The sequence below is a fragment of the Medicago sativa genome, chromosome 2 (assembly GCF_051527215.1).
Source record: "Medicago sativa cultivar Bolivia chromosome 2, Bolivia_mono, whole genome shotgun sequence".
Lineage (NCBI taxonomy): Eukaryota > Viridiplantae > Streptophyta > Magnoliopsida > Fabales > Fabaceae > Medicago > Medicago sativa.
This window is the reverse complement of record NC_140750.1, coordinates 12,162,519-12,188,262: the sequence shown is the minus strand read 5'-3', so window position 1 is coordinate 12,188,262 and position 25,744 is coordinate 12,162,519. Positions and strand designations below refer to the sequence as shown.

The window sequence follows — 25,744 nt, the reverse complement described above, 5'->3', positions numbered from 1 at the left end:
CCTGTTTAGCATTTCCCAAACGAGGTGTCAAGAACAATTCTAAAAGGAAAGCGCAAAACAATCACTCTCATTGATGACCAGAAACAGAGAAAATATAAGTGTCGCCTTATTACCGCCGAAAGAGAAAGCTATGAAAAATACTTGGGTGGCCAGTGGTTCAATTTCTGCAAAGAACGTGTGATGGAAGAAGGTGGTAAGCTCATCTTTGATCTCGAAAAGTCACCGAGGAACTTGCATGTTCGAGTTGTTCCAAAGTAGATCTTTGCTGTTGAACTATTTGAACTTCTACTATTTTGACGCATCGCTTTGGACTATAATAGTAAACTATCTTGACTTTGGGATGCCATTTGTTCTTTTCATTTTGTCTGATGTAAATATTGGCAAAAATCCCTTTTTGGTTAGTCTATGACACTTGCAGTTTTTTTTATAAACCTAACTATTATGTAACGTTAATCTGCACATTGTTGGTTCCTTCATTGGTTCCAATTAGTATCATCTTAATTATAATGTTGTTTTCCTAATCTCTTGAACAAAATAGAACATGTTCTTTTCCTACAACAAATCTTTATAATGCTTTGGTAAATGTTTTAGAAATGTACTTATATATATAACATCTAATTAACACTGCAATTTGTTTTGTACCTAGCACTTCCCAAATGAGATATCAAGGACATTTCTAAAATGAACAGGAAAAAAATTACACTCATCGACAAACAAACTCAAAAAAGGTATAAGTGTTGCTTGATAACGGCAAAGAGAGCAAGTTACGAAAAATACTTAGGCGGTCAATGGTTCAACTTTTGCCGAGAACATATGTTAGAGGTAGGTGATAAACTAATTTTTGATCTAGAGAAGCTACCTAAAAATATGCACGTTCAAGTCGGTCCCAAATAAAGATTTGGTGTTCATGATTCGCACTTTCAACAGATCACCTTAACTCTAATCCTAGACAAGATTATCTTCACTCACCGATGCTACTTCTTTGCTTGATTTCATCTGATGTAAATATGGGTATCAATCCTTTTTTGGTAACTCTACAACAACAACACTCTTTTTTTTTTTATAATTTTGGATAATATGTAATCATAATTCACACATCATTGGTTCCTTTTTGGTTCCAATTGTTTTCATCCTAAATATTATGTCAATTCCTAATCTCATAAACTGATTATAAGATCTCTAAATCAGCCCATACATATTTTATGATGAATCACAATGTTCCGTCATTTTAACATCTTTTCTTTCGAAGATTTTTTTTTATCAAATACGTTATTGAACCCGTGCGAAGCACGAGTTTGTAACTAGTTGAATAATAATAAATATAGTTGATAAAATATATAAAAATAATAATAAATAGCCCTTAAAAAATATGAAATTTGTCAATTTAGTTTCTTTTCAGAATCTTAAAATTTGTCAATTTAGTTCTTTAAAATATTAAGTAGTCCTTAGAGTTCAGAGGTCGACCGAGAAAAAAGTAAAATTCGATCAATGATTATTTCAGACATGTTTCAAACTTGGATTCTCTCAAGCAATTCGCTCAAGGAGTTCATTAATACTTGAGCATCATTACTTGGTTATAAACCTCTTTTTTTAGGATAAGTTTGTCACACTAGTAGTATAAATATGTCATCTCATAGAACCAATCTCACTCATCTATCTTATGTGTCCATAATTATATCTCTCTACTTCACTTCAATTTTTTCTTTTAAAAAAAAAATGTGAGTGTTTCGATATGTTAGTATATTTAACAGATTCTACTTATGGTGTTTATGCATTTTGTCAGATTGTAGCATATACGACTTTCTTCTTTTTCTATGATTAATTTTTTTATTATATATGTGCATTTTGAGGAGTCTTATTTCATTTATATAACATAAGTTTCAATATATTGAAGATCTACTAAACTTTTAAAAATAGGTCTCAATCTACCAAGTCAAGTCAATCATGTTGAATCGAGAACCAATCAGTTCATCGGTTGGTTTCAATCTAATAACATCGAAGTTTGGCATAATAGAATTTGCCGAATTGAATTAAATTTGAAAGAATTCGATCACAGTTCAACCTGTTTTTCCTTTTTACATTTATTTGTATATAAACCTTTCTTTTTTACTTGAAGTAAAAAAATTATTTGTATTAAAAAAAACATTTTCTTACTTTGTTTATTTGTCATCTAGTTCAATTACAGTTGAACCGATTGAATTGTTTAAACTATGACTTGGAAATTCGATTTCAACTCCTCTTTTCAAAACATTTCTATATACTAACAGTTTCCTTGCAATAATTTAATTTTCTTTTCAATAATGCTTTGATTTTGTTTCTTCTGCATCTAAATGATCAAAGAATATATATTTTGTAGTTCCATAACAACAATATGTATCAAAACACACAAGAGGAACGAAGGAATGATACACCAACACAAACACAAGCAAGTGGCGAGAACCAAAATCAATCAAACTAAATAGCGTCACTATCTCGCCCTTTGTTTTACACTGCAGGTGCTTCTACCCTTTCATCCTACTTGAGTAGAGTTCAACTCCAAAAAATCTCTCACCGACAACAAAAACAACAAGAATTGCAGAAAAAACTTGACACCTTCTGGTCAAAACAAAATGAAGAAGTTCAGAAGACTGTTGATTTCAAAAGTAATGGCTTGCCATTAGCAAGGATTAAGAAGATCATGAAAACAGAAGAAGGAGTGAGTATGATATCAGCTGAGGCACCTATTCTGTTTGCTAAGGCATGTGAAATGTTTATTATGGAGCTAGCAACAAGGTCATGGGCTAATACAGAGGTGAACAAAAGAAAGACACTTCAAAAGAGTGACATTGCATCTGCTGTCTCAAGTAATGAAGTGTTTGATTTCCTAGTTGATATTGTCCCTAGGGAAAAAACAATGGAGCGTGACATATTTATGGGTATACCAAGAAGAGAAAGTGTCCCAATAGGAAATGTTCCTTATTATGTGCCTATGCCGGCTCATATGCCACCTCAGTATGATGCAGGTCCATCATATAGTCCTCCAAGAATGCTTATGGGAACACCTTCTCTCAATCAGCCTCATAACAACAGGCAGCCCTCACACCCTCTTGCAAATCAAATGTTTCCAATCCAAAAGCAGGAAAATGACCATTATGTTGATTTTCCAAATTCAGAAGATTAAGCACGTACGTACCTAGTATTTACTGCATTAAAGCAGTTTTAGTTACCGTGCATCCATGTTAAATAAAAGTACTCATATCTGCTTATGTTTCTTCCATATTAAGTTAATGTAACCATTTTATGTAAAAAATAAATATAATAAAACTATGAATTTTTTTTCAACGTACGTCAATTAGGAAGACAACTATTTGAGATAGTATTATAGTTTGCTTTTACTTAATTATGGCTTGTGAGTATGAGTACACTAATTTAGAGAAAATCGATAACAAGACTCATATGCAGGACAACGACTTTCATCAACATGGTTTCTTAAAAATCCTACACCCATTTGAAAGTACATTTTCAGGAACAAAACATAATTTTTGTTGACATGTTTGGAAGATAAAAAATTTGTATTTTTTTCGTTTAGATTTATCAATCAAAAATACATGTGGGGAGTAGGAATATTAGTTCCCAAATGCACGGCAATGGAAAAATATAACATAGGATTAATCATAATTAATGATTTATGTTGGTCTTTAAAAAATGGAAAATGCTACTTCTCAAGAAAAATAGTTTCAAGAATTTTTCAAGAAATAGTTGGCAAATTTTAATTGGATGATTTATTTGTCCACTTCCTATTTTTCAGCCACACCTCCTTGAATTGTGACAAATAGTGCATTGTGATTGACTATTCTTTATTCTTGAAGAATTCTTGATGTTATTTTTTTAGAGATATAGCGTTGCTCTTAAAAAATAGATAACAAAGAGCAGATGAAGAAATGAGAAAAGGTGTCTTTATCCCTAACAAAGAGCAGAGTGTGTGCAGTAGTTGTGGACATCATTAGCTTTAGTGAAATAAATTTCTCTTTCTAGATAATGGTCTTCATTATTATAATTATTGCATTGTGCAATTGCTGTAGAGAATACAAGTCTAAAAAAAGATAAACGAAGCTGGCAAAAGCTAACACCGAAGAAAAAAGACGCAATTTGAGCGGGGAGAATAAGTATGGACTTATGGTGAAGTACATGCAAATGAATCCAAATTTAATACCATGTGAGTGATTAAAGAATACTGGAGAAATATTAACAACGATGATCAACTTTGTAGAACTTTATTAAGAGAGGTTAGTGTGAAAATGAAAGTATGCTCGTTATTCACTTTGTACAATGCGGCATGTCATTCACTTTTTGCGCGATTTCACTCTGAATAATCCAGGGTGTTGTGTTATTCTTTTCTTTGTTATTAATTAATGAATTTTGTGACATTTTTTTTATAGATATGAATAATAATAAATTTTGTAGAGTTGTCTTAGGCCTAACTACAATTGTTAGGAATAAATATAGTCCATAAATTATATAAAAATAATTAGTCTTAAAGTAAATGAAATTTGTCAATTTAGTTCACAAAGTATATGAAGATTCATATCACAAAAAATATGCGAAAAAATATTACGAAAATTTCTCAATTACTTTTATTCAGTCACCATGGTTGTGCTTCTTGGCCGATTGCCACCCGGTGCCACTAGCTGCGCCGTGCACCCACTGGCTGTTGTTGCACATCAATATTGAGAAGCACGTTTATCACCAAACTATTTTATTTGGATAACATGCGACCAAAATCCCTTTTATTATTTCGTCAAATGAAAAAAATTCCTTTTATCTCCAAATTTATTCGATTTGTTAATTATTACATTTAAATATTTGAAGTTATTTTATCATATGTTTGCTTTTCTTGTTCAACTACTCTCATCATCAACGGACCACATTTTCATCTCAACCAAAACGTAATACTTCCCTTTACCCTATTTAAGAACACAATCTCTAAGCATATAGACTAAGGATATGTAATGCTTATCAACTTTATTGCATGCCAGTAAATAAAATAAAGGTCTTGTTAACGAGTGCATCTGGGACACTCTGTAAGCAACCTAAATTTAGTAATTATTCTTTTAAAAAGTAAACTATTAAAATTTTCAATGCAATCAATACACAACTTTTTATTAAAAACTTGCCATTTAAAGTGCTTAAAGAATGCTCCGTTAACATTTCCCATAAAATAATGAACAAGAGGCTGGTCTCTACAAACGATGTCACCAATCTTTTCATTAGGATTCATTATGTGCACTAAATATGCTATAGGCTAAAGCTGCACAAAGGGATGAATTTTAGTTTACATGGCTTCCTGCACTAAATTATTGCGATAAAATAATGAACAAGAGGCTGGTTTTTATTATCAAACACGAATGTAATAACAACAATAATATATAATTCACAAATTTGATATATAAATTGATTCATAACATGTTACATAGAAAAGTTAAGACTTAAGAGAAGTGTTATTTAGACTCTCTTAATAACGTTCTCTCTAACACTCATTCATTTAATAAGTGAAATTAATGAGTCTTGCTACTTAATGTTGGATACATTTATAAAATGTAGGACCAACATTAATTTTATCCCATAAACAATCGAGTGTTAGAAAGAGTATTAAAAAGAGTGTGTTTCTAGTCCTCCTTAACTGTTATTTCTTTTGTAAATTCATGCATAATTTATTTATGGGTCATGCTAACCGGTGCCCCGGGACACTGGTTAAGCATACAAAAAAAGGAATTTATGACCATAAAAGGAAACTTTGTTGACTTATTTATGAATTAATTACACGAGTTTCAATGCAATAAATACTATATAAATTCCTCTTTTAGTAACCTTAACCAGTGCCCCGGGGGCACCGGTTAGCATTTCCCTTTATTTATTTATTTTGTTGGAAATGCATAATTAATAATTGATGTTGGACTTTAAAAAAAAAAACTAGCTAATTAACAAAGGGTAGATGAAGAATAGAGAAAAAAAAATTTGTTTTGATACTCTACAACTGTTGTCTTATGCGGTAATTGTGAAGACTCTTAATTTTCTCTTGCTAAATCTAACGGTCCTCGTCATTACAACGGTTGTACCATTCAACTGTTGTAGATAATAAATGTCTAGAAAACATGAAACGAAGTTGGCAAAAGGTAACATCAAAGAAAGAAGACACAATTTGAGTGGGGCGGTGGCATTTAGCCTGGGAATGGATACTTCTTTCCCACCATGGGAAAGGGCCATATCTCAGGACAGGTGGCAGTTTGTTGACTGGTTGGTAATTAAAAAAAGAAAAATCAAATTAATTTTATAATCTTTATTAAAATTTCCAGTATACCTCCCTCTTTTACTAATGCAAGGCCTCTCTTTAATTCCAAAACAGAATTCAGTTATATATCATTTATTTTCTGTATTTTCTTTCGACCTTTGTTCATTCATTCCTATAACCGAACCACCTCACTTCATCTTCTCCACGACGACAACCTTCCTAGTTTCACAAATCCAAGGATAAATACTCCACTTCATTATTTTCCTCATAGATACGTCTCTTAAATCATAATCTTTCTTCAAATCATTCATAAAAAAAACAATCAGTGTTTCAATCTGTTCTTCTACAGTTAAAGATCTGACGAACGAACCCTGCACAACAACTCCTTTCTTCGAACCGATGTCTTCAATGGAATTCGTTGAAAAGTTTGACTTACAGTTGCAGCATGAATCAAGGTTCGTTTTTTCCGATTTGTGCTTCGGATTCGCAACACAAATCTGGTTTCGGTTATAATCGGTGTTGCTTGATGATGGCATATTTTAGTTTCAATCGAAAAATGGAAGAGAAAGAGAAAGGTGTTTAGAAGATGACTGTTCAGTGGAATAGAATGGTTAAGAGATAAAAAAAATTTGAAATGAAACAGGGTAAGAGAGAAGAACACGATGCAATGGTTCAGTGGAATGGAGTGGTTAAGAGATTTTTGATTTTGAAAGGAAATGGTTCAGAGATTATTATTAAGACTATTTAAAAAAAAAAAGATTATTATTATGAGGATTTTTTTTCGTGAAATCCGTTGAAAAAAAAAATATTTATTTGATACACTAAACAATTTTTTAGATTATTATTAAGGGAATTTTTTGTTGACATCCGTTGAAAAAAATGTATTATTTATGAGTCTCGTTAACGATTGTGTCCCAGAACACTATTTAAGGATCCAAAAGAAGAAATCATGTTATGAAAAAAGTTAAATATTTCGATTTTCGATGCATTGATTACACATATTTTTAGAAAAAATTATTGTTTAAAATACGTAAAGAGTGTCCAGGACACTCGTTAACATTTTTCGTTATTTATTTATAATGGTTTAAAATATATTATTTATAAAAGTCCGTCATTTATTTTAAAAAAATTAACTTACAATAACAAACATGTAATTTTTACTAGTGAGAATTTTATTTTAAAAATATAAACAACCACGAAATTAAAAAAAATACACTAATTATTTTATAACACACAAAATGGTCCACATTAATTTATTTTATGTATTAGTCTATTTTATGTCACATTAGTTGAGTTTTTAATCTAATTTCCATCTCTAAAAGAAATTAATATGGCAGCTTACAATTTTAATTGTAAAATACGGTTCTGGAAATAAACAATTGGGCCAAAACAATGACCATCAAAAAAATTTCGAAAGGTCCGTGACTTATTAAAATAAAACAAATGAATAATTGTTTTTTAATAATTTGGTGGGGTCAGCTTTTTTTTAATCAATAGTCAACAAAAAGTTTCATGCCATTAACAGGTAATAGATCTGGGCCATCCACATAAAAAAGTATTAAATCAATGGCTATAATTAAACTTTCCCATCATGGAAAAGAACTTTCCTTTCCCATACTAAACCTCACCTAATCGAACTTTGAAACCATGTGAGGGTAAAAGAAAACCGAAGAAATATTAAAATCAAGGATCAACTTTATAGAACTATACTAAGTCAGGTTGTCGTACAAATGGAAGTATGCTTGTTATTTGCGTGTACAATGCAGCATGTTATTGACTTTTTACCCACTTTCACCCCGTCTAATCTGGCGTATTGTGTAATTATTTTCTTTTTTATTAATGTATTTCATGACATATATTTTATAAATGTGAATAATAGTAAATATGGACCATAAAGTATATGAAAATTGTCACTTTTTACCAGCTTTATGATGTTTTTTACGATTATTTTCAAAGAGTTTTTTTTGGGAAATTTTCAAAAAGTGGTTGCATTGTGACGTATTTTTTTTTTATCTTAAAACATATTAGATTTACAAAATTATTGTTATTTTTACCTGCATATTTTTAGGTGGATATAAACTATCAATATACACACCTAAAAGATCATATCAAAAGTTTAATTCTTTTGATATTTCATAATGCATAAATTTTTTTTACAGAAATGAAAACCCTTCAATTTAGTGGAAAAAAATCTCTTTCTAGATCTAGTACTCCTCACTTCTACAAATGTTAAACCATGCAGTGGTTGTAGACAATACAAGTCTTGAGAAAGAGAAACGAAGCTGGCAAAAGCTAAGACCAAAAAAAGAAGACGGAATTTGAGCGGGAAAAAGAAGTATGGTTACATGCATATCAATCCAAGTTTGAAACCATGTGATCAGTGAAAGAAAGTTGAAGGAATCTTAAAACCAACTATCAATTTTACGGAACTTTACCAATAGAAATTGTGGTAAAAATGGAAGTATGCTCATTATTTGCTCCGCATAATATGGTGTGTCATTCACTTTTTGTTGATTTCCCTCTGTATAATCCAGCATATTGTTTAATTGTTTTTCTTGTTAGTAATGTATTTTGTGACATATATTTATATATGTGAATAATAAATAATATAGTCCATAAAATATATAAAAATAATAAATAGACCTTAAAATATATAAAATTTCTCAATTTAGTTCCTTTATGCCACACCTTGATTAAAAGAAAATATAAACAACTGTATGAACCCTTTAGTTCTTAGGAAAAGGGCCCCATGTTATAATCTAGAGTTCGACTGAAAGTAAAGTAAAGTCTGACAAAGAAAGTGTTACACTCAAGCATTAAACTTAGATCCTTACAAACGATTCTACTATAGGAAGTTCGTTAATACTTGACTCTAATTATACTTCATTATAAACCTCTTATTTTGAGGGTAAATTTGTCACATTAGTAATATAAACACATCATCTCATGACACCAATCTCATCCATCTTTCTTATGTGCCCATTACTATCTCTCTCTTCTTCACTTCAAATAAAAAAAATTCCATAGTTTCGAACTGAAGTCTCAATCTCCCCATAGTGAAGTTGAGGTATATCTTCTTCTTCCTCTCCTATGTGTGTTTTCTTCTTGGTTATAATTATTTGTACAATATTAATTTCATACCATATAGATACATTTTTAGTTATTAGTTTGTTTTCTTGTGATTATCTTCATACTGATAAACATAAAGGATCTTGCATGTTGTTTCATTGGCAACTAAAAGTATCGAGTTAACTCAAACAGTTCTAGTTGTTGTGAACATTTCATGTAAGAACAACTCACAATAGTATATGTGTGAGTGAGTGCTTTGTTATGTTTATATAATTAGCGTGACTTTCTATTCAAAAATTATCAATGGTTGATAAAAAGCTTTTATTGTGAATGAATTTTAATAGGGATTGTCCTTTTAATAGTACCCCATACAATTTCCTTTTTTTTTTCTTTTCTAAGTTTAGTTTTTTTTAATTATATATAGTCATTTTGAGGAGTCTTCTTTGATTTATAAAACCGAGGTTACAATATATTAACTGAAGATCTACTAAAGTTTTTACAATGGAACTTAGCCTACTGAAACAATCAAGTTGAATCGTGAACAAATCAATTCGTCTGGGTGGTTTCATTCTAGTAACTTTGAAGTTTTTGTGAAAAGTTTGCCTTATTGAATTGAAGTTTAAGCAATTAGATGCAGTTCTATTCGTTTCATTTTTTTTTACATTTATTAATTATTAAACCACGTTTTTACTTGAATAGAAAAATATTTACTTCAATTATACTTGAACCGATTGGATTATTTAAACTAGAACTTAGATATTTGGTCGGTCGGTTCGATATCAATTATTCTTTTCAAAACATTTCTATCTACTACTATCAATAAATCTTACAAAAGATACTAGCCAATTTTGGCCAAATTTTCCTGTAGATCAACATTTGGGTTATTAGAGCATCCACAATGGAGACACTCAATTGTGAGGTCTTAAACGGGTCCCACGTTGACACATCACTTTTTTATTGTTTTTTAATAATAGTACTTAATAGGTACTCAACCACTCCAATAGAGACCCTCTAACAAAAGGTCTTAAATGGGTCCCACCAATAACTATTTATTTAAGACACTATTATCTATTTTATCATATTAAATTGATTAAAATGTAAAGTTACAAAATTTATATGAACCGTAGTTTATTAAAAGATTGAAAAATAATTAAAGTTTGAAAAATAATTAATAATAATATTGCCAAATATTAAAAATTACAAATTATTTAAAATGATGATAAATGGAAAATTGCCAATATTTGGGTTGTTTTGTGAATTTAAATTAAAGGGTGGATTTTGAAAATTTGGAGGATTTTGAAAATTTGGATTAGGATTAGGAGGAGATTGATAATTAGACATGAAATTGTAGAAATTATTTTGGTTTGGATCCATTGTCCAAAATAATTTATCGATACAATATTTAATTATGAGTAAATAAGATAGGAATGGATGAATAATTTTTAAGGACTTTGAGAAAATGAGAGCAAGAAGGAAAAGCCAACGATAGAGTGCAGTAGCATTCTGGAAGTTAATATATATATTACATGGAACAAGAATGAAAAGCCAACGTTAAATTGCAACGGTCATAAATAAATAACATAAAAAAAGCCAACGGTAAATTGTAATTGGAAACAATGATTATTTTATTAAAATATGGTGTGGGGCCCACTTAAGATTGGGGGTCTTAAGTGAGACCCTGGGTCTTAAGAGACCCCCAAATTTTTTTTCCCCAATGGGGGTACCTATTAGGTACCGGGTCTTAATTGGTAAAGACCCTACCATTGAAGATGGTCTTACTTCCGGGGAAGAAATTTTTGGAGACATAAAAGGACAACTCTTACAAAGTAAGGACACTTTACAGCTGGATAAGTGAATGTAGCCTCACAAAGTAAACCACTTTCCAGATTTTGTGGGATCTTATCCCATTTTGTCAACCTTTTAGCACTACAAAAATTTATATAGCCTCTAAAAAAAATCTATAAATACTAGAAGCTTTGTCACAGGCATTGGTGTTTCAGCTGCATTGTGGTGAGTTACTCCATTCCATTCCAAAATTAACAGGTATGTTTCTTTCATCTCTACTTGATCCTTTCCTCCCTTCAAACCTTTCTTTTGTATGCAATCTGCCCAGAAAAAAAAAAAAAGAAGAAAACAATTATTGAAAATACTTCATTCATACTAAATTCATAAATGTCAATCACAAAATGAATCATGATATCTTTTACTACTTTTTTGCTTCAAAGAGAACAAAAATTACTCAGCATGAGTTATATCTGAATTTATATATGCACATGTATAAGTTATTGTAACTATTAACCTAAGTTCATTGTTTTCCTGCAGCATAAGTGACAATCGTCATGGTGACATCTACCTTTTGTATATTCAAAATCTATATCAATCTAATTTCTATAAGGCTTTTCCTGAGTTTGTGAATGCAAAGTTGGCAGCTCCTTCGTTCACAGTTTCTCAATGTACCAGAATCCCAGAAAAGGTTGAACCACACAAACAAAATAAAATAGGAGGATGTTCTTTAGATTTGAGAATGGAGTTTATCATAGCACTACTCTCTTATTCTCACTTAATTCACTTTTTCTATTACTCACTTTTTCATACTCCTAATTGTATGTATTCATCATATTTAACTTCTCTAACCTCAAAAGTTATCATCCACAAAAAGTGGAAATGATAGGTTAATTATTCTCAATATATGCTGCACATGCAGAATAGTGAGGATAGTGCAGTACCTTTAGCCTATAACCCTCTTAACACACCAACATCACATGAAATAAAATAAACAATAAAATTGTTGCAAGAAAAAAAAAATAAAGAAGCTAATTAAACTTGAGCATCATTTTGTTGGAATAGGCTAGCTTTTAACTAACTTTTCAGTTTTAACACAATTGAATTTTTTAACAGTGTGATTGCTGAAAGTACAAACGCCATTTTAAAGTAATCAACATATAGAATTTAAAGATGTATATAACTGAATTAGGAGCTACAAGCATCATAAACTGGTTATTGGCAGATTATTATATTAATTTGGAAAAACAATAGAGTGGCAACAAGTAGTTATTTTAAAGTGACATTATAAAAAGTATGTTAAAGTGTGTCTACAAATCCAATGAAAGTGATTGGATGAGAAAGAACTAAGGTCAACACTTTGTTTATATAAACAAGAGATTCATTTATTTTTACTTACAGTGATAATGTGTATTTGGACAGCAGCAAGCAAGCATGTAAACAAGTCCTCATCAGACACTTTGACAGCTCCTTCATCCCACAGTATCTCAAAGTGTTTGGAAAGAGCCGAGCAAGCATGACAACAGGAACATGATCACCTGCAGATTTGTGTAGATTAAGAAAGTAGCATCAGCCATAAGATATAATCTTCATAATATTTTTACTTTTTACACTAATCAATTTGCTCTCTATTTCAAGTGCTTGGGTACCAATTATAAATAATACTTTTTGAGCCTCTAAATTTAGCATTCAAAACTAACAAATAATAATAATAAATACAAGGTTGATTTCTCATAAGCACTTGAGTTTATTTGGATGCAACTTAGTTATAATACAAAGCTACAAACACCTAAAGCACAAGCCAAGCAAAAATAAGAACAAAATAGGATAGCAGGATTGCCATTACAAAAACAAAAACAAAAACAAAAACAAAAACCAGCATTTAAGGGGAAAAAAATAGATAACCTCTCAAAGAAAGAACCGTATGACTGGTACAGGGAGTATACTATTAATGCACAACTTAGATCATGTCTCCGGAAATGACAAGTACAACTTGAATATTATTCAATATATGCTCCAAGTTGATTATTTTCAAATTTAAAAGTGGAAATGACAGGTTGATTATTCTCAATATATGCTGCACATGCAGAATATTGTGAGGATAGTGCAGTACCTTTAGCCTATAACCCTCTTAACAAACCAACATCACATGAAATAAAATAAACAATAAAAATTTCTACAAGAAAAAAAGAAAGAAACTAATTAAACTTGAGCATCATTTTGTTTGAATAGGCTAGCTTTTAACTAGCTTTTCAGTTTTAACACAATTGAATTTTTTAACAGTGTGGTTGCTGAAAGCACAAATACAATTATAAAGTAATCAATGTATAGAAATTACAGATGTATAAAACTCAATTAGGAGCTACAAGCATCATAAACTGGTTATTGGCAGATTATTAATTTGGAAAAACAATAGAGTGGCAACAAGCAGTTATTTTAAAGTGACATTATAAAAAGTACGTTGAAGTGTGTCTACAAATCCAACATCTGAATGCCATAAAAGAAACATTCATGTATATATTTGTTAATGTGTAGTTGTTTGTAAATTGGGGTCTTGATATTTACATCACCATGGCGCTCTTGATATAATCTTCGCATTTGTCATCGTCGGTTGTATTGCACGTATATTAACCTTGGGGGATTAGTGATTTATACATAAATCAGCCCATAAATCAATTCAACTCATAGACATAGATAAACTATAAGATGAATCATAGTCATGTAGGAAGCCAGTAGCAACCCAAATTTTGACATCATTACCTTTTTTGATTAATAATAATAAGTTTGCATAGAAGAAGAATATACTCTAGGAACACAAATCATCTTTATAATCATGAAATAAGTTTGCATCCCTCACAATGATTTTCCTTTCAACAAGCTTTGAAAAGGCTCTATTCCTGAATGAAAGTTTATCAACAAAACAAATACAAGATTAAACTTGAATTCATCGCAAGACGATTTGGTTAAGTATCAAATTCAACACTGATTACATAACTGAACAATTGAATCAAGCATAAGTGCATAACCAATAACCAACTACGTTTGCACACACAAAAATTGATGAGAAATATGATATGTGCACAGTGATTAAAGGACAAATTTCTAGCTATCATTATTTTCATTCTACATATTTATTAAAACAAAGAACACCCTCTTGAACTTTGATAAGCTTAACTCACTATTTCTTTCCATTTGTATTTGTTTCATGCAAACCTGCTAAAAGCTTACATTACAATGTGGATGGGTTGAGTTTGGTTTAGCTTTTTCTTTTTCAATTGCTAATTCCCTAGACTAAATCCCCTATTAATAAAATAAACCTCATTATTTGAGATAACATAGTGGTGAGATTAGAGTATATTACCATTTAATGCCAAAAATCCAAGGGATCGGGCAATTTGGTTCTCCGTCACAATAGATTTTTTGGGTGAGATTAATTTTTTGAAAGTTGTAAAAGAAAAAGATTATTAAGTTAAAATTCATCACAAGATAATTTGTTAAGCAGAGAATTTATGCATCAAAGAATAGCTAAAGCTTAGGGATTCTACACTCAGACATACCAGAACAAACTATGGGTGAACCGTGTAGCAGTCCCAATGCAATGGCATATCCTACTGATTTCTTTGTTGCAGAATGAAAATAAAGGTTACTCTTTCAGCACATGGTGTATTTGTTACCTGCAACAAAAAAAAAATGTCACCAGTTTCACAATACTCTACTCGCTACTTACTGACAATATTAATATAAATGGAAAAGGACATTCCTGATCTATCAAGTATTAGAATTCATATAACACAGCTTCCAACGGGTAGCACTTTGGTGACATTAATGTCACCGTGCCATTAAATCTGAGCCACACATCTTTGGTGCCATAGCATCTGGGCCACACAACACATCTATCTTGACCACACAAACACCTTTGTGTGGCCCAGATTTAATGTCACGGTGACATTAATGTCACCAAAGTGCCACCCGCTTCCAACAGTGACATCAACATTGAATACTAAAAAAGAAACTGAAAAAAAAAAGATTAATAATGAGAATATGTTATAAATCAAAGTAAAAGGAAATAAAAACAACAATGAACAACGTGACCATTGAACATATTTTAGTTATTTTAAAGAGATCAATAGGATATGCATAAGTTATTGGTAGGTGAAAAAATGTCAATTTCTTAAAAAATTAGCATTGGGCTATCTTTGGGTAGCATTTATCAATACTCAATTTCTAAAATCGCCCAATACTTATTTCCCTGTTACCAAATTCACCTTTCCCCATGAACACTAAAATCACTTTTGATGTTATGACTTAGACTCATCAATGATATTTGAAACAAAACAACAATCCAATGTAACAACAAAAATGGTATTCTCAGAAGGAAATGCATGTTCAAGATAGGAATGGGGGGGTTTATGATTTATTCGTAAATTGTTCCAAGAATCAAATCAAACTAACTCAGCAGTAAATTATAAGATTAAATTCGAATTTCGAAGTGAAAACAGATTAGGGCTTCAGAAAAATCAGGACTTTAGTGTTTTCAGTAAAATATACAGAACTATGAAAACTTACGCATATATTTTATACAGGAGAAGAAGAGCATGATGGATATGTTGTTCGATTGTTGAAACGAGCCCGGAGTTGCTAGGAAACTTCGTTCAAAGGAACTACCCATTTTTCCAATCATTTCCTTTCGTGCTTCTGTTTGGATAGAAAGATGGATCATGTTGAGCTGATGAAGAAAACTTGGTTATTTTGGCTGAAACAGGCCGTCTCGGCGGTTGTGGTGGGAGAAAAGATGGTTGGTGGCGGAAGCTGTGGGAAGAGAAGCTACGGTTTCAGAGAATGAAAAATGAGGTGGAGAGGACGCAATTTGATTTGGGAGGTTGGGCTTGGCCCAACTATGGCTACTGCAGGGAGTGTACACCTAAAAAGGTGGTGTGAATAAAAGTATGTTTAAAATTGCATTTTTATTGAATTTAATAAAACGATTTCAAAATTCCCTCTCTCGAATAATAGCAGTAACGGTAATAATAAATGTAACAATAACAGACACTTTACAAAATCTATAATATAAATATTTCACCTTCCTTCATAATATTCAGATCATTATCAAAATATTTATCAATGGCTTTAAAAATTGCTCAATGTTTTCTTATATGCATCACCCTCTCTTTCATTGGTTTGCTTCTTATTAGTATTATCAACGTTGAAGAACTGGGAGTGGGTTTCGTAGAAATAATTATCTTTGTCATTTTTCCATTATTGGGCTTGGCTTGGGTCATTACCATCTCTTCTAATAGAGAGAGGGATTAAAACACTATCATGATCTTTGTGATTGTTGGTGTTGAATATGATGGTATTATTATGTTTGGTTTTTTCGATTCGTGGTGTGGTGAAAGACTTTGCAGGATACTGAATGGAATTTCATTATCCATTGTAATTTCTATTCTGAATTCATAATATTTATAGAAAGTGATCTAATTATATGTTGATTTTGTTGTCGCTATGGTATAATACCGTTGATTTTTGTATTAATTATTCATTTGCCAAATTAAATGCTATATTGTTTGAAATAGATGTATATAACCCTTTGTCATCGTTTGACTATATTGTTGAAGAAAGCTTGAATATTTTTGCAATTTAACCGTTACTTTTTTTTATGAGGACTAAAAATGAAATTGACTATATTTTTTAAAGACCAAACATTTAATTAACCCGTAAAAATGAATATGTTCTAGGAGAAAAATTATTGTTGGATTACACGTTTAAAATATGAGAATTGATGCAAGAATATTCCGTATAAAAATTATAAGTTTTAGTGTTCTACGCTTTGTGTCTATGTGGTGTGCACATCATTCTGCATGTGGCCTGTCTTCGGTTGTATTGCACGTATATTAATTTCTGAACGACGTGTCGTGTAGAATGTGGACGACGTGCAGTCAAATGTCGACCGTTTTCCACCCGTGCGACGCACGGGCATAACACTAGCAAGTTTCTAATTATGGTTTGACCGTTAATTGTTTTGGTACAATACATGTTATTTCGATTTTAATTATTCGTCTGTGTGATTCAAACTGTAGCTTCGAAATATATTTGACACTGCGCCATTGTTGCACATTCGTTGTCGCTTGAGTATACTGCCGAATTTATGCTTGAAGATTTTGGTGCATTAGTCCGTAACTGTCACACCGGTTCAGTCAACCCGTGCATCGGCACGGGTTACACACTAGTTGGTTTACATGGAAGAATTTAATTTTCTTTTCAAGAATGCTTTGATTTGTTTCTTCTACATCTAAATGCTCAAAGAATATATATTTTGTAGTCCATAACAACAACATGGATCAAAAGACACAAGAGGAAGGAAGGAATGATACACCGACACAAACACAAGGAAATGGTGAGAACCAAAACCAATTAAACCAAATAGTGTCACTATCTCGCCCTTTGTTTCACACTGTTGATGCTTCTGCCTTTTCATCCTACATGAGTAGAGCTCAACTCCAAGAATTCTCTCACCGGCAACAGAAACAACAAGAACTGCAGAAAAAACTTGGCATCTTTTGGGAAAACAAAATGATGAAATTGTGAAGATCGATGATTTCAAAACTAATGGCTTACCTTTAACAAGGATTAAGAAGATCATGAAAGCAGAGGAAGGAGTGAGTATGATATCAGCTGAGGCACCTATTCTGTTTGCTAAGGCATGTGAAATGTTTATTATGGAGCTAGCAACAAGGTCATGGGCTAATACAGAGGTGAACAAAAGAAAGACACTTCAAAAGAGTGACATTGCATCTGCTGTCTCAAGTAATGAAGTGTTTGATTTCCTAGTTGATATTGTCCCTAGGGAAAAAACAATGGAGCGTGACATATTTATGGGTATACCAAGAAGAGAAAGTGTCCCAATAGGAAATGTTCCTTATTATGTGCCTATGCCGGCTCATATGCCACCTCAGTATGATGCAGGTCCATCATATAGTCCTCCAAGAATGCTTATGGGAACACCTTCTCTCAATCAGCCTCATAACAACAGGCAGCCCTCACACCCTCTTGCAAATCAAATGTTTCCAATCCAAAAGCAGGAAAATGACCATTATGTTGATTTTGAAAAATTATTTGTATTAAAAAAAACATTTTCTTACTTTGTTTATTTGTCATCTAGTTCAATTACAGTTGAACCGATTGAATTGTTTAAACTATGACTTGGAAATTCGATTTCAACTCCTCTTTTCAAAACATTTCTATATACTAACAGTTTCCTTGCAATAATTTAATTTTCTTTTCAATAATGCTTTGATTTTGTTTCTTCTGCATCTAAATGATCAAAGAATATATATTTTGTAGTTCCATAACAACAATATGTATCAAAACACACAAGAGGAACGAAGGAATGATACACCAACACAAACACAAGCAAGTGGCGAGAACCAAAATCAATCAAACTAAATAGCGTCACTATCTCGCCCTTTGTTTTACACTGCAGGTGCTTCTACCCTTTCATCCTACTTGAGTAGAGTTCAACTCCAAAAAATCTCTCACCGACAACAAAAACAACAAGAATTGCAGAAAAAACTTGACACCTTCTGGTCAAAACAAAATGAAGAAGTTCAGAAGACTGTTGATTTCAAAAGTAATGGCTTGCCATTAGCAAGGATTAAGAAGATCATGAAAACAGAAGAAGGAGTGAGTATGATATCAGCTGAGGCACCTATTCTGTTTGCTAAGGCATGTGAAATGTTTATTATGGAGCTAGCAACAAGGTCATGGGCTAATACAGAGGTGAACAAAAGAAAGACACTTCAAAAGAGTGACATTGCATCTGCTGTCTCAAGTAATGAAGTGTTTGATTTCCTAGTTGATATTGTCCCTAGGGAAAAAACAATGGAGCGTGACATATTTATGGGTATACCAAGAAGAGAAGGTGTCCCAATAGGGAATATATGTTCCTTATTATGTGCCTATGCCGGCTCATATGCCTCCACACGGATGCTTATGGGAAGATATCTTCTCAACCAACGTAATTACAACGGGCAGCCACCACACCCTTTTGCTAATCCAATGTTTCCAAACCCAAAGAAAGCAAGAAAATGACCCTTCTACTGATTTGCCAAATTTAGAAGATTAAACACTTAGTATTTACTGCATTAAAGCAGTACTAGTTACCATGCATCCATGTTTGTCTTTAAATAAAAGTACTCGTATATGTTTATGTTTTTTTCATATTAAGTTGATGTAACCATTTTATGTAAAATATAAATATATAATAAGAATATGATACTATTTTTCAATATCAATTTGGAAGACAACTATTTAAGATAGATTTATATTTTGTTTTTATTTAATTCTAGTTTATGAGTACACTAATCTAGTGAAAATCGATAGCAAGACTCATATGCAGCACAACAACTTTTATCAATGTGTTTTCTTAAAAACCCTGCACCCATTTGAAAGTACACTTTCACGAAGAAAACATAATTTTAGTTCAGGTTGACATGTCTGGAAAACAAAACAATTGTATTTTTTTCTTTTATATTTATCCATTGAAAATACATGTGGGGAGTACGAAAATTAGGTCCCAAATGCATGACATGTAATTACAAAAATACAACACAGGATTATCCATAATCAAATATTTATGTTGGTCATTAAAAAATAGCTAATTTACAAAGGGTAGATGAAGAAACGAGAAAAATGTGTCTTTATTCGCTAGAACAATTATTGTGTGTAGCAGTTGTGGACATCTTAGATTTAGTGAAATAAATTTTATCTTTCCTGATCTAATGGTTCTCATTGTTACAACTTACAACTATTGCGCCATGCAACTACCGTAGAGAATATATACAACTATCGAAAAAGAGAAACGAAGCTGGCAAAAGCTAACACAGAAGAAAGAAAATACAATTTGAGCGGGAAATATTGAAGAAATCTTAACAACAATGATCAACTTTATAGAACTTTATTAAGAGAGGTTGATGTAAAAATGGAAGTATGCCCGTTATTCGCTCCGTATAATGCGGCATGTCATTCACTTTTTGCCCGTTTCACTTCTCATAATCTGGTATATTGTGTAATTCTTTTCTTTGTTATTAATTAATGTATTTCGTGACATATATTTTATATACATGAATAATAATAATAATAAATATAATCCATTAATTATATAAAAATAATTAGTTTTAAAGTATATGAAATTTGTTAATTTAGTTCTTAAAATATACAAAAATTATATTATGAAAATTTTGCAAAAGACATGAAAATTTCAATCGCTTTTATTCGGTAGCCACTGTTGTGTTTCTTGGTCGATTGCCACCCGACGCCACAAGTTGCGCTGTGCAACCAATAAATGACAACTTTGATTTCATCCAATAAATGACAAAGTGTTAGAAAGAGTATCGAAAATAGTGTGTTTCTAGCACTCCTCAAAGGTTAATTATTTTGATAAGTCATGCATAATTTATTTATTTTTTTGTTTGAAATGTATAAATAATAATTGATGTTGGTCCTTAAAAAAAACTAGCTAATTAACAAAGGGTAGATGAAGAATCGAAAAAAAGTTTGTTTTGATCCTCTACAACCGTTGTATGACAGTTGTTTTAAATCTAACGGTCCTCACTATTACAACGGTGTGCCATACAACGGCTGTAGAGAACAACTGTTTAGGAAAAATTAAACGAAGCTGGCTAAGGGTATGTCAAAGAAAGAAGACACAATTTGAGCGAGGTGAATACATGCAAATGAATCCAACTTTAAAACCATGTGAAGGTAAAAGAAAATCAAAGAAAAAATTTAGTCCTTACTTAATTTTAATAGCTTTTTTAATCCCTACAAAAAAAAATTTACTTATAATTTTAGTCCCTGCTAAAGTAAATTTTGTTTAATTATCCTCAAACTCTTAAATTTTTTAACGATTCTTTTTATATAAGTTTAGAACACTACGAAAGGTTCATTTACTAAAATCTATAATTTTTTAACATGAAATAAATTAAATATGAATTTTCTAAAACGACAAAAGTTTAAGATATAAGTAACAAAAATATGGACGTAGAAATCAAATTTTTGCGATATTTTTTTTGGAGGACCTTTTAATAACGTTCTTAACACACCTGCAAAAAATTGTTGAAAAACTTAAGAGTTTAAGCATAAATTAAACAAATTTGGATTGAGTAAGGACTAATGTTGAGTGCAGAAATTTTTTGTAAGGATTAAAAATGCTATTAAAATTAAGTAAGGACTAAACTTACAAGGTCACAATTTTGTAGGGACCAAAAACATAATTAACCCAAAAATCAACTTGATAGAACTTAACAAAAAGAGATTATTTTAAAAATGGAAGTATGCTCGTTATTCGCGCCATACAATGGGGAAATGTTATTAATTTTTTAATCCATTTTCACTCCATCTAATCCGGCATATTGTGTAATTATTTTCTTTGTTATCAATGTATTTCGTGACATATATTTTATAAATGTGAATAATAGTAAATATAGTCCATAAAGAATATGAATCTGTCAATTTAGCTCTTAAATTATACAAAAATCCGTAAATTACTTTGTTTCTGACACCGAAATTACAAGGACTAAAGTGGCAAATTTATATACTTTAGGGACCAATTATTATATTTGCACACTTTAGAGACTAAATAAATGGGAGTGGTAATTTAAAGACAAAATTGATGATTTATTTCAAAAGACTTGTTATAATTATTTGTTTCGAAATGAATGTGATTTTCTATTTTTAATGTAGAATTTATACAAAAAATCCGATTTTGCGATCTATAAAGGTTAGTTTACTATGTCCCAATTTTACATATTCGATGTTATTGATGTTAGTTATAAGGATGACTATTTTTAAAGTTATTGGTGTTATTTACAATATAGATAGAGAACATTTTCTTTTATAAAATATTTACATATTTTATTAGAGGTTCATTTTATTTAGGGTTAATTATGTTTAAGGTCCCTACAAATAATGGTGTAGGTGAAGACTCATTGTGTCTCGTCCATGTTTCTAATGTGAAAGATCCATGTATTCTTCCACAAGACCATCCAGATCAAATTGAAGATTATGTTTTAATATTAAATAAAAGGGTTAATTATGTTTAAAGTCCTTACAAATAAGCGAGCTTTCAACATTGGTCCCTATTTAATTTTTATTAAATTTTTCATCCCCAACGTTTTTATCCGTTTGTAAGTTTGGTCATTGCCATCAAACTGTGCTGACTAGGCTAACATAATGCTGACCCAGACATGCCACATGGACATTTCAAGTGACATGGCTACCATGTGGTTAATGACATCATATGTTTTTGGTCCCTATAAAATTGAAACCTTTTAAGTTTAGTCCTTACTTAATTTTAATAGTGCTTTTAGTCCATATAAAAAAATTATGCACTCAGTTTTAGTCCCTACTAAATCTAAATTTGTTTAATTATGTTTAAACTTTTAAGATTTTGAACAATTTTTTGCACAAGTGTTAAAAACATTACGAAAAGTTCATCTGCAAAAAATTATCTCAAAATTTTATTTCTGCGTCAAGATTTTTGTTACTTTTATTTTAAACTTTTGTCTTTTAAAAAATTCATATTTAATTTATTTCATGTTAAAAAATTCTAAATTTTAGTAAACGAACCTTTTGTAATGTTCTAAACTTGTCTCAAAAAAATCAATGAAAAATTTAAGAGTTTTTAGAAGAGTGTCGTCGGCGTGAACGAGGTGCTGAAAAATCCAAACTCTCTCCTCCTACTCTTTTCACCACCTCGTTCCCGCCGGCGACGCTCTTCTAACCTTCACTTGCAAATTCATCTAAGACATCAATTTCATCAACTTAATCACACTTCAACTTCAACACACAAAAACTCAACAATCTTCACTATTGAAAAATCCAGCAACAACCTTTTCGAGAGAGAAGCGTAACCGGTCGATTTTCATGGTTCGGATCGGGAAACAAAGAGTGGGAGCGAAGAAGATTGAAGAGAGCGAAGTAGTAACAAAGAGAAACAGTAACACATATCTGGTTGTTTTTTTCTTCTGGCAAATTCAGGGAATGCCCGGAAATATTTGTAGGGTGAAATATTTTATTTATCGGGAAGAATAATAAGGAATAAGGAGAGTGATAGGCTTCCACAAAAAATTATGGGAAAATTTGTAACTATCCTTAAACTCTTAAATTTTTCAACGATTTTTTTTATACAAGTTTAGAACATTATAAAAGGTTCGTCTGCTAAAATTTATAATTTTCTTAACACTTGTGCAAAAAATTGTTCAAAATCTTAAAAGTTTAAGCATAATTAAACAAATTTAGATATAGTAAGGATTAAAACTGAGTGCATAATTTTTTTATATGGACTAAAAACACAATCAAAATTAAGTATAAGGACTAAACTTAAAAGATCTCAATTTTATAGGGACCAAAAACATATAATGTCATTAACCACATGGCAGCCATGTCACTTGAAATGTCCATGTGGCATGTCTGGGTCAGCATTATGTTAGCCTAGTCAGCACAGTTTGATGGCAATGACCAAACTTACAAACGGATAAAAACGTTGGGGATGAAAAATTTAATAAAAATTAAATAGGGACCAATGTTGAAAGCTCGCTTATTTGTAAGGACCTTAAACATAATTAACCCTTTTATTTAATATTAAAGCATTATCTTCAATTTGATCTGGATGGTCTTGTGGAAGAATACATGGATCTTTCACATTAGAAACATGGACGAGACACAATGAGTCTTCACCTACACCATTTTCCCCTCTAGACATGGAAACATTTCCAACGTGCCACTTTGGATAGAAGCAAATGTAAACAACTTGTTTTGAGGATAAATTGGTCAAACTAGTAATATAATATAAATATATAGCATCTCATGACATCAAAAGCAACCAATCTCACACATATTTTTTAAATGTCCACAATTATCTCTCTCTTCTTCACTTCAATTGCAATATTGTTTTCTTCAGTTTTGAACTAAAATCTCGTTCTCTCCACAATGAAATCAAGGTATATCGTATTCTTCTTTCTGAGTGTATTCTTCTTCTTGGCTATAATCATATGTACATGAATTAATTGCACATTATATACATACATGCATACTTTTTTTTTTTTTTAGAATACATGTATACTTTTTTTTTGAAGAAACATGCATACTTGTTTATTAGTTAGATTTCTTGTAATTTTATTTCTCTTCATATTGACTAACATAAAGGATCTTACATGTTTTTTATTGACAACCCAAAGTATTGAGTTAAATTGAAAATAAAAAAGTATTCTAAATTGTTTGGGGCTTGATGCAATTCTGGTTGTTGTGAACATTGCATGTAAGGATAATTCACAAGACAATTTCTTTTTCCACCCTCTGTCAGGCCCTCCATATTTCTTATTTTACCCCCATTCAGCTTATATAATCTGAATTGAAAAACGTGTTTTAGGTTATATAATCTAAATCATACCAATACACACACATGTTCACTCACTCCCATTTTCGAAATTTAACCTAAAAACACTAAAGATACCCAACTATGAATCATTCCTCATCGTGTCAGTTCTCAACCAAACTAGGTTGAATCCTTCATATTTTAAGAGTTTCATAAAGGTAAACAAGAGATTAGTACACATTCTTTAAGAACATCATCGTTTGATTGAGTTTTTTTTTTCTTTCTAGATTATTGTCTCGATTCGAAAAATAAATTTGAAACGGGTTCATCCTATTTCGGCAAATATAATATGAAATGTCGTCACATGCTAATATTTTTCATATTTTATAATTTTTTCAGTAAGTCTGCCTTCATGCCATATAATAGCGCCAAGAATCATTCCCTCATGAAAAAGAGAATGAAGCCTGATGAGCGTCATCTTCTTCCTCCTTTTGTTAAAAAGAATCCCATAGAAAGATATTTGGATAGATTGGAACATGAACGGAAGGTCGATGTTTTGAGAGATCTTGCCCAATCTCCTCCTCCAACAAAGGTGATTGTCCCTATGGGACCACGCCCTACAGCGGCCATCCTTCCTGTGTCGAGTCTGAATGTTCTTGTGAGACCGCCATCTACTGTGGCCGTCCATCCTCTGCCGACTTTGATTGTCCCTGTGGGACCACCCCTACAACGACCATCATTTGCATGACATCTCTTTCATCACCTGATCCACATGAAGACAATGATGAAGTGTTGCCAGAAGGCATACCTTTGAGTGAGTTTGGGCATTTATTTATCTTTTTTAGTTTCTTTGAATTGACCAAATATTTTGTCTTGTGGTTATTGTTTTGTTACTATTAAGTCAATTGTATTTTATTTTATTTCAATTAAGTTTTTTTTTGGATGATATTATGTGTTAATACCTGGTTATTATATTTTAGATAATATTATGTGATACATTGTGTTCTACTTTGTCATATAATGTTTAGAAAAGATGGACATTGGTTCAACGACCTCCAAAATCATGTGTATCCTTGGTTCGATTATATAATCAGAAATAATATTTCAAGGGTTCGCTTTATATATTATGAAACAATCAAATGTATGATTTTTTTTGTGGTATGCAGTGCAACAACATTTTATATGGTCCACAAAACATTGTATAAATTGGTGTTAAGTTCATTTGCACTTCACACCATCGAACTATAAACACT

General features: G+C 31.3%; 1 protein-coding gene, 2 long non-coding RNA genes and 2 pseudogenes across 7 annotated transcripts; 4 read left to right on the top strand and 1 right to left on the bottom strand.

The window, feature by feature from the left end:
- The first annotated feature begins 2,371 nt into the window (after nucleotides 1-2,371).
- On the top strand, nucleotides 2,372-3,223 carry LOC146944600 (nuclear transcription factor Y subunit C-3-like). The gene is made up of 2 exons (XM_085748795.1): nucleotides 2,372-2,429; nucleotides 2,463-3,223. Exons 1-2 carry the CDS (start codon nucleotides 2,372-2,374, stop codon nucleotides 3,158-3,160), a joined length of 756 nt encoding a protein of 251 aa, XP_085604921.1. The 3' UTR covers nucleotides 3,161-3,223.
- Nucleotides 3,224-11,130: 7,907 nt separating this feature from the next.
- On the bottom strand, nucleotides 11,131-15,960 carry LOC146944598 (uncharacterized). 4 transcript variants are annotated; one of them, XR_015026022.1, is made up of 5 exons: nucleotides 15,686-15,960; nucleotides 14,481-14,793; nucleotides 13,025-14,016; nucleotides 12,519-12,657; nucleotides 11,131-11,442 (listed from the first exon to the last, which is right to left on the bottom strand). It is a non-coding gene; the product is annotated as an uncharacterized LOC146944598 (long non-coding RNA). The 4 variants fall into 4 exon arrangements; XR_015026020.1 differs by having other exon boundaries at nucleotides 14,677-14,793; XR_015026021.1 differs by having other exon boundaries at nucleotides 13,685-14,016; nucleotides 14,677-14,793.
- LOC146944599 (uncharacterized) lies at nucleotides 11,251-12,800 on the top strand. 2 transcript variants are annotated; one of them, XR_015026025.1, is made up of 3 exons: nucleotides 11,251-11,380; nucleotides 11,660-11,810; nucleotides 12,545-12,800. It is a non-coding gene; the product is annotated as an uncharacterized LOC146944599 (long non-coding RNA). The 2 variants fall into 2 exon arrangements; XR_015026024.1 differs by having other exon boundaries at nucleotides 12,542-12,800.
- A 1,437-nt stretch (nucleotides 15,961-17,397) lies between the features above and the next one.
- On the top strand, nucleotides 17,398-18,318 carry LOC146944597 (nuclear transcription factor Y subunit C-3 pseudogene; annotated as a pseudogene).
- A 157-nt stretch (nucleotides 18,319-18,475) lies between these two features.
- Nucleotides 18,476-19,343, top strand: LOC146944596 (nuclear transcription factor Y subunit C-3-like; annotated as a pseudogene).
- The last annotated feature ends 6,401 nt before the right edge of the window (nucleotides 19,344-25,744 follow it).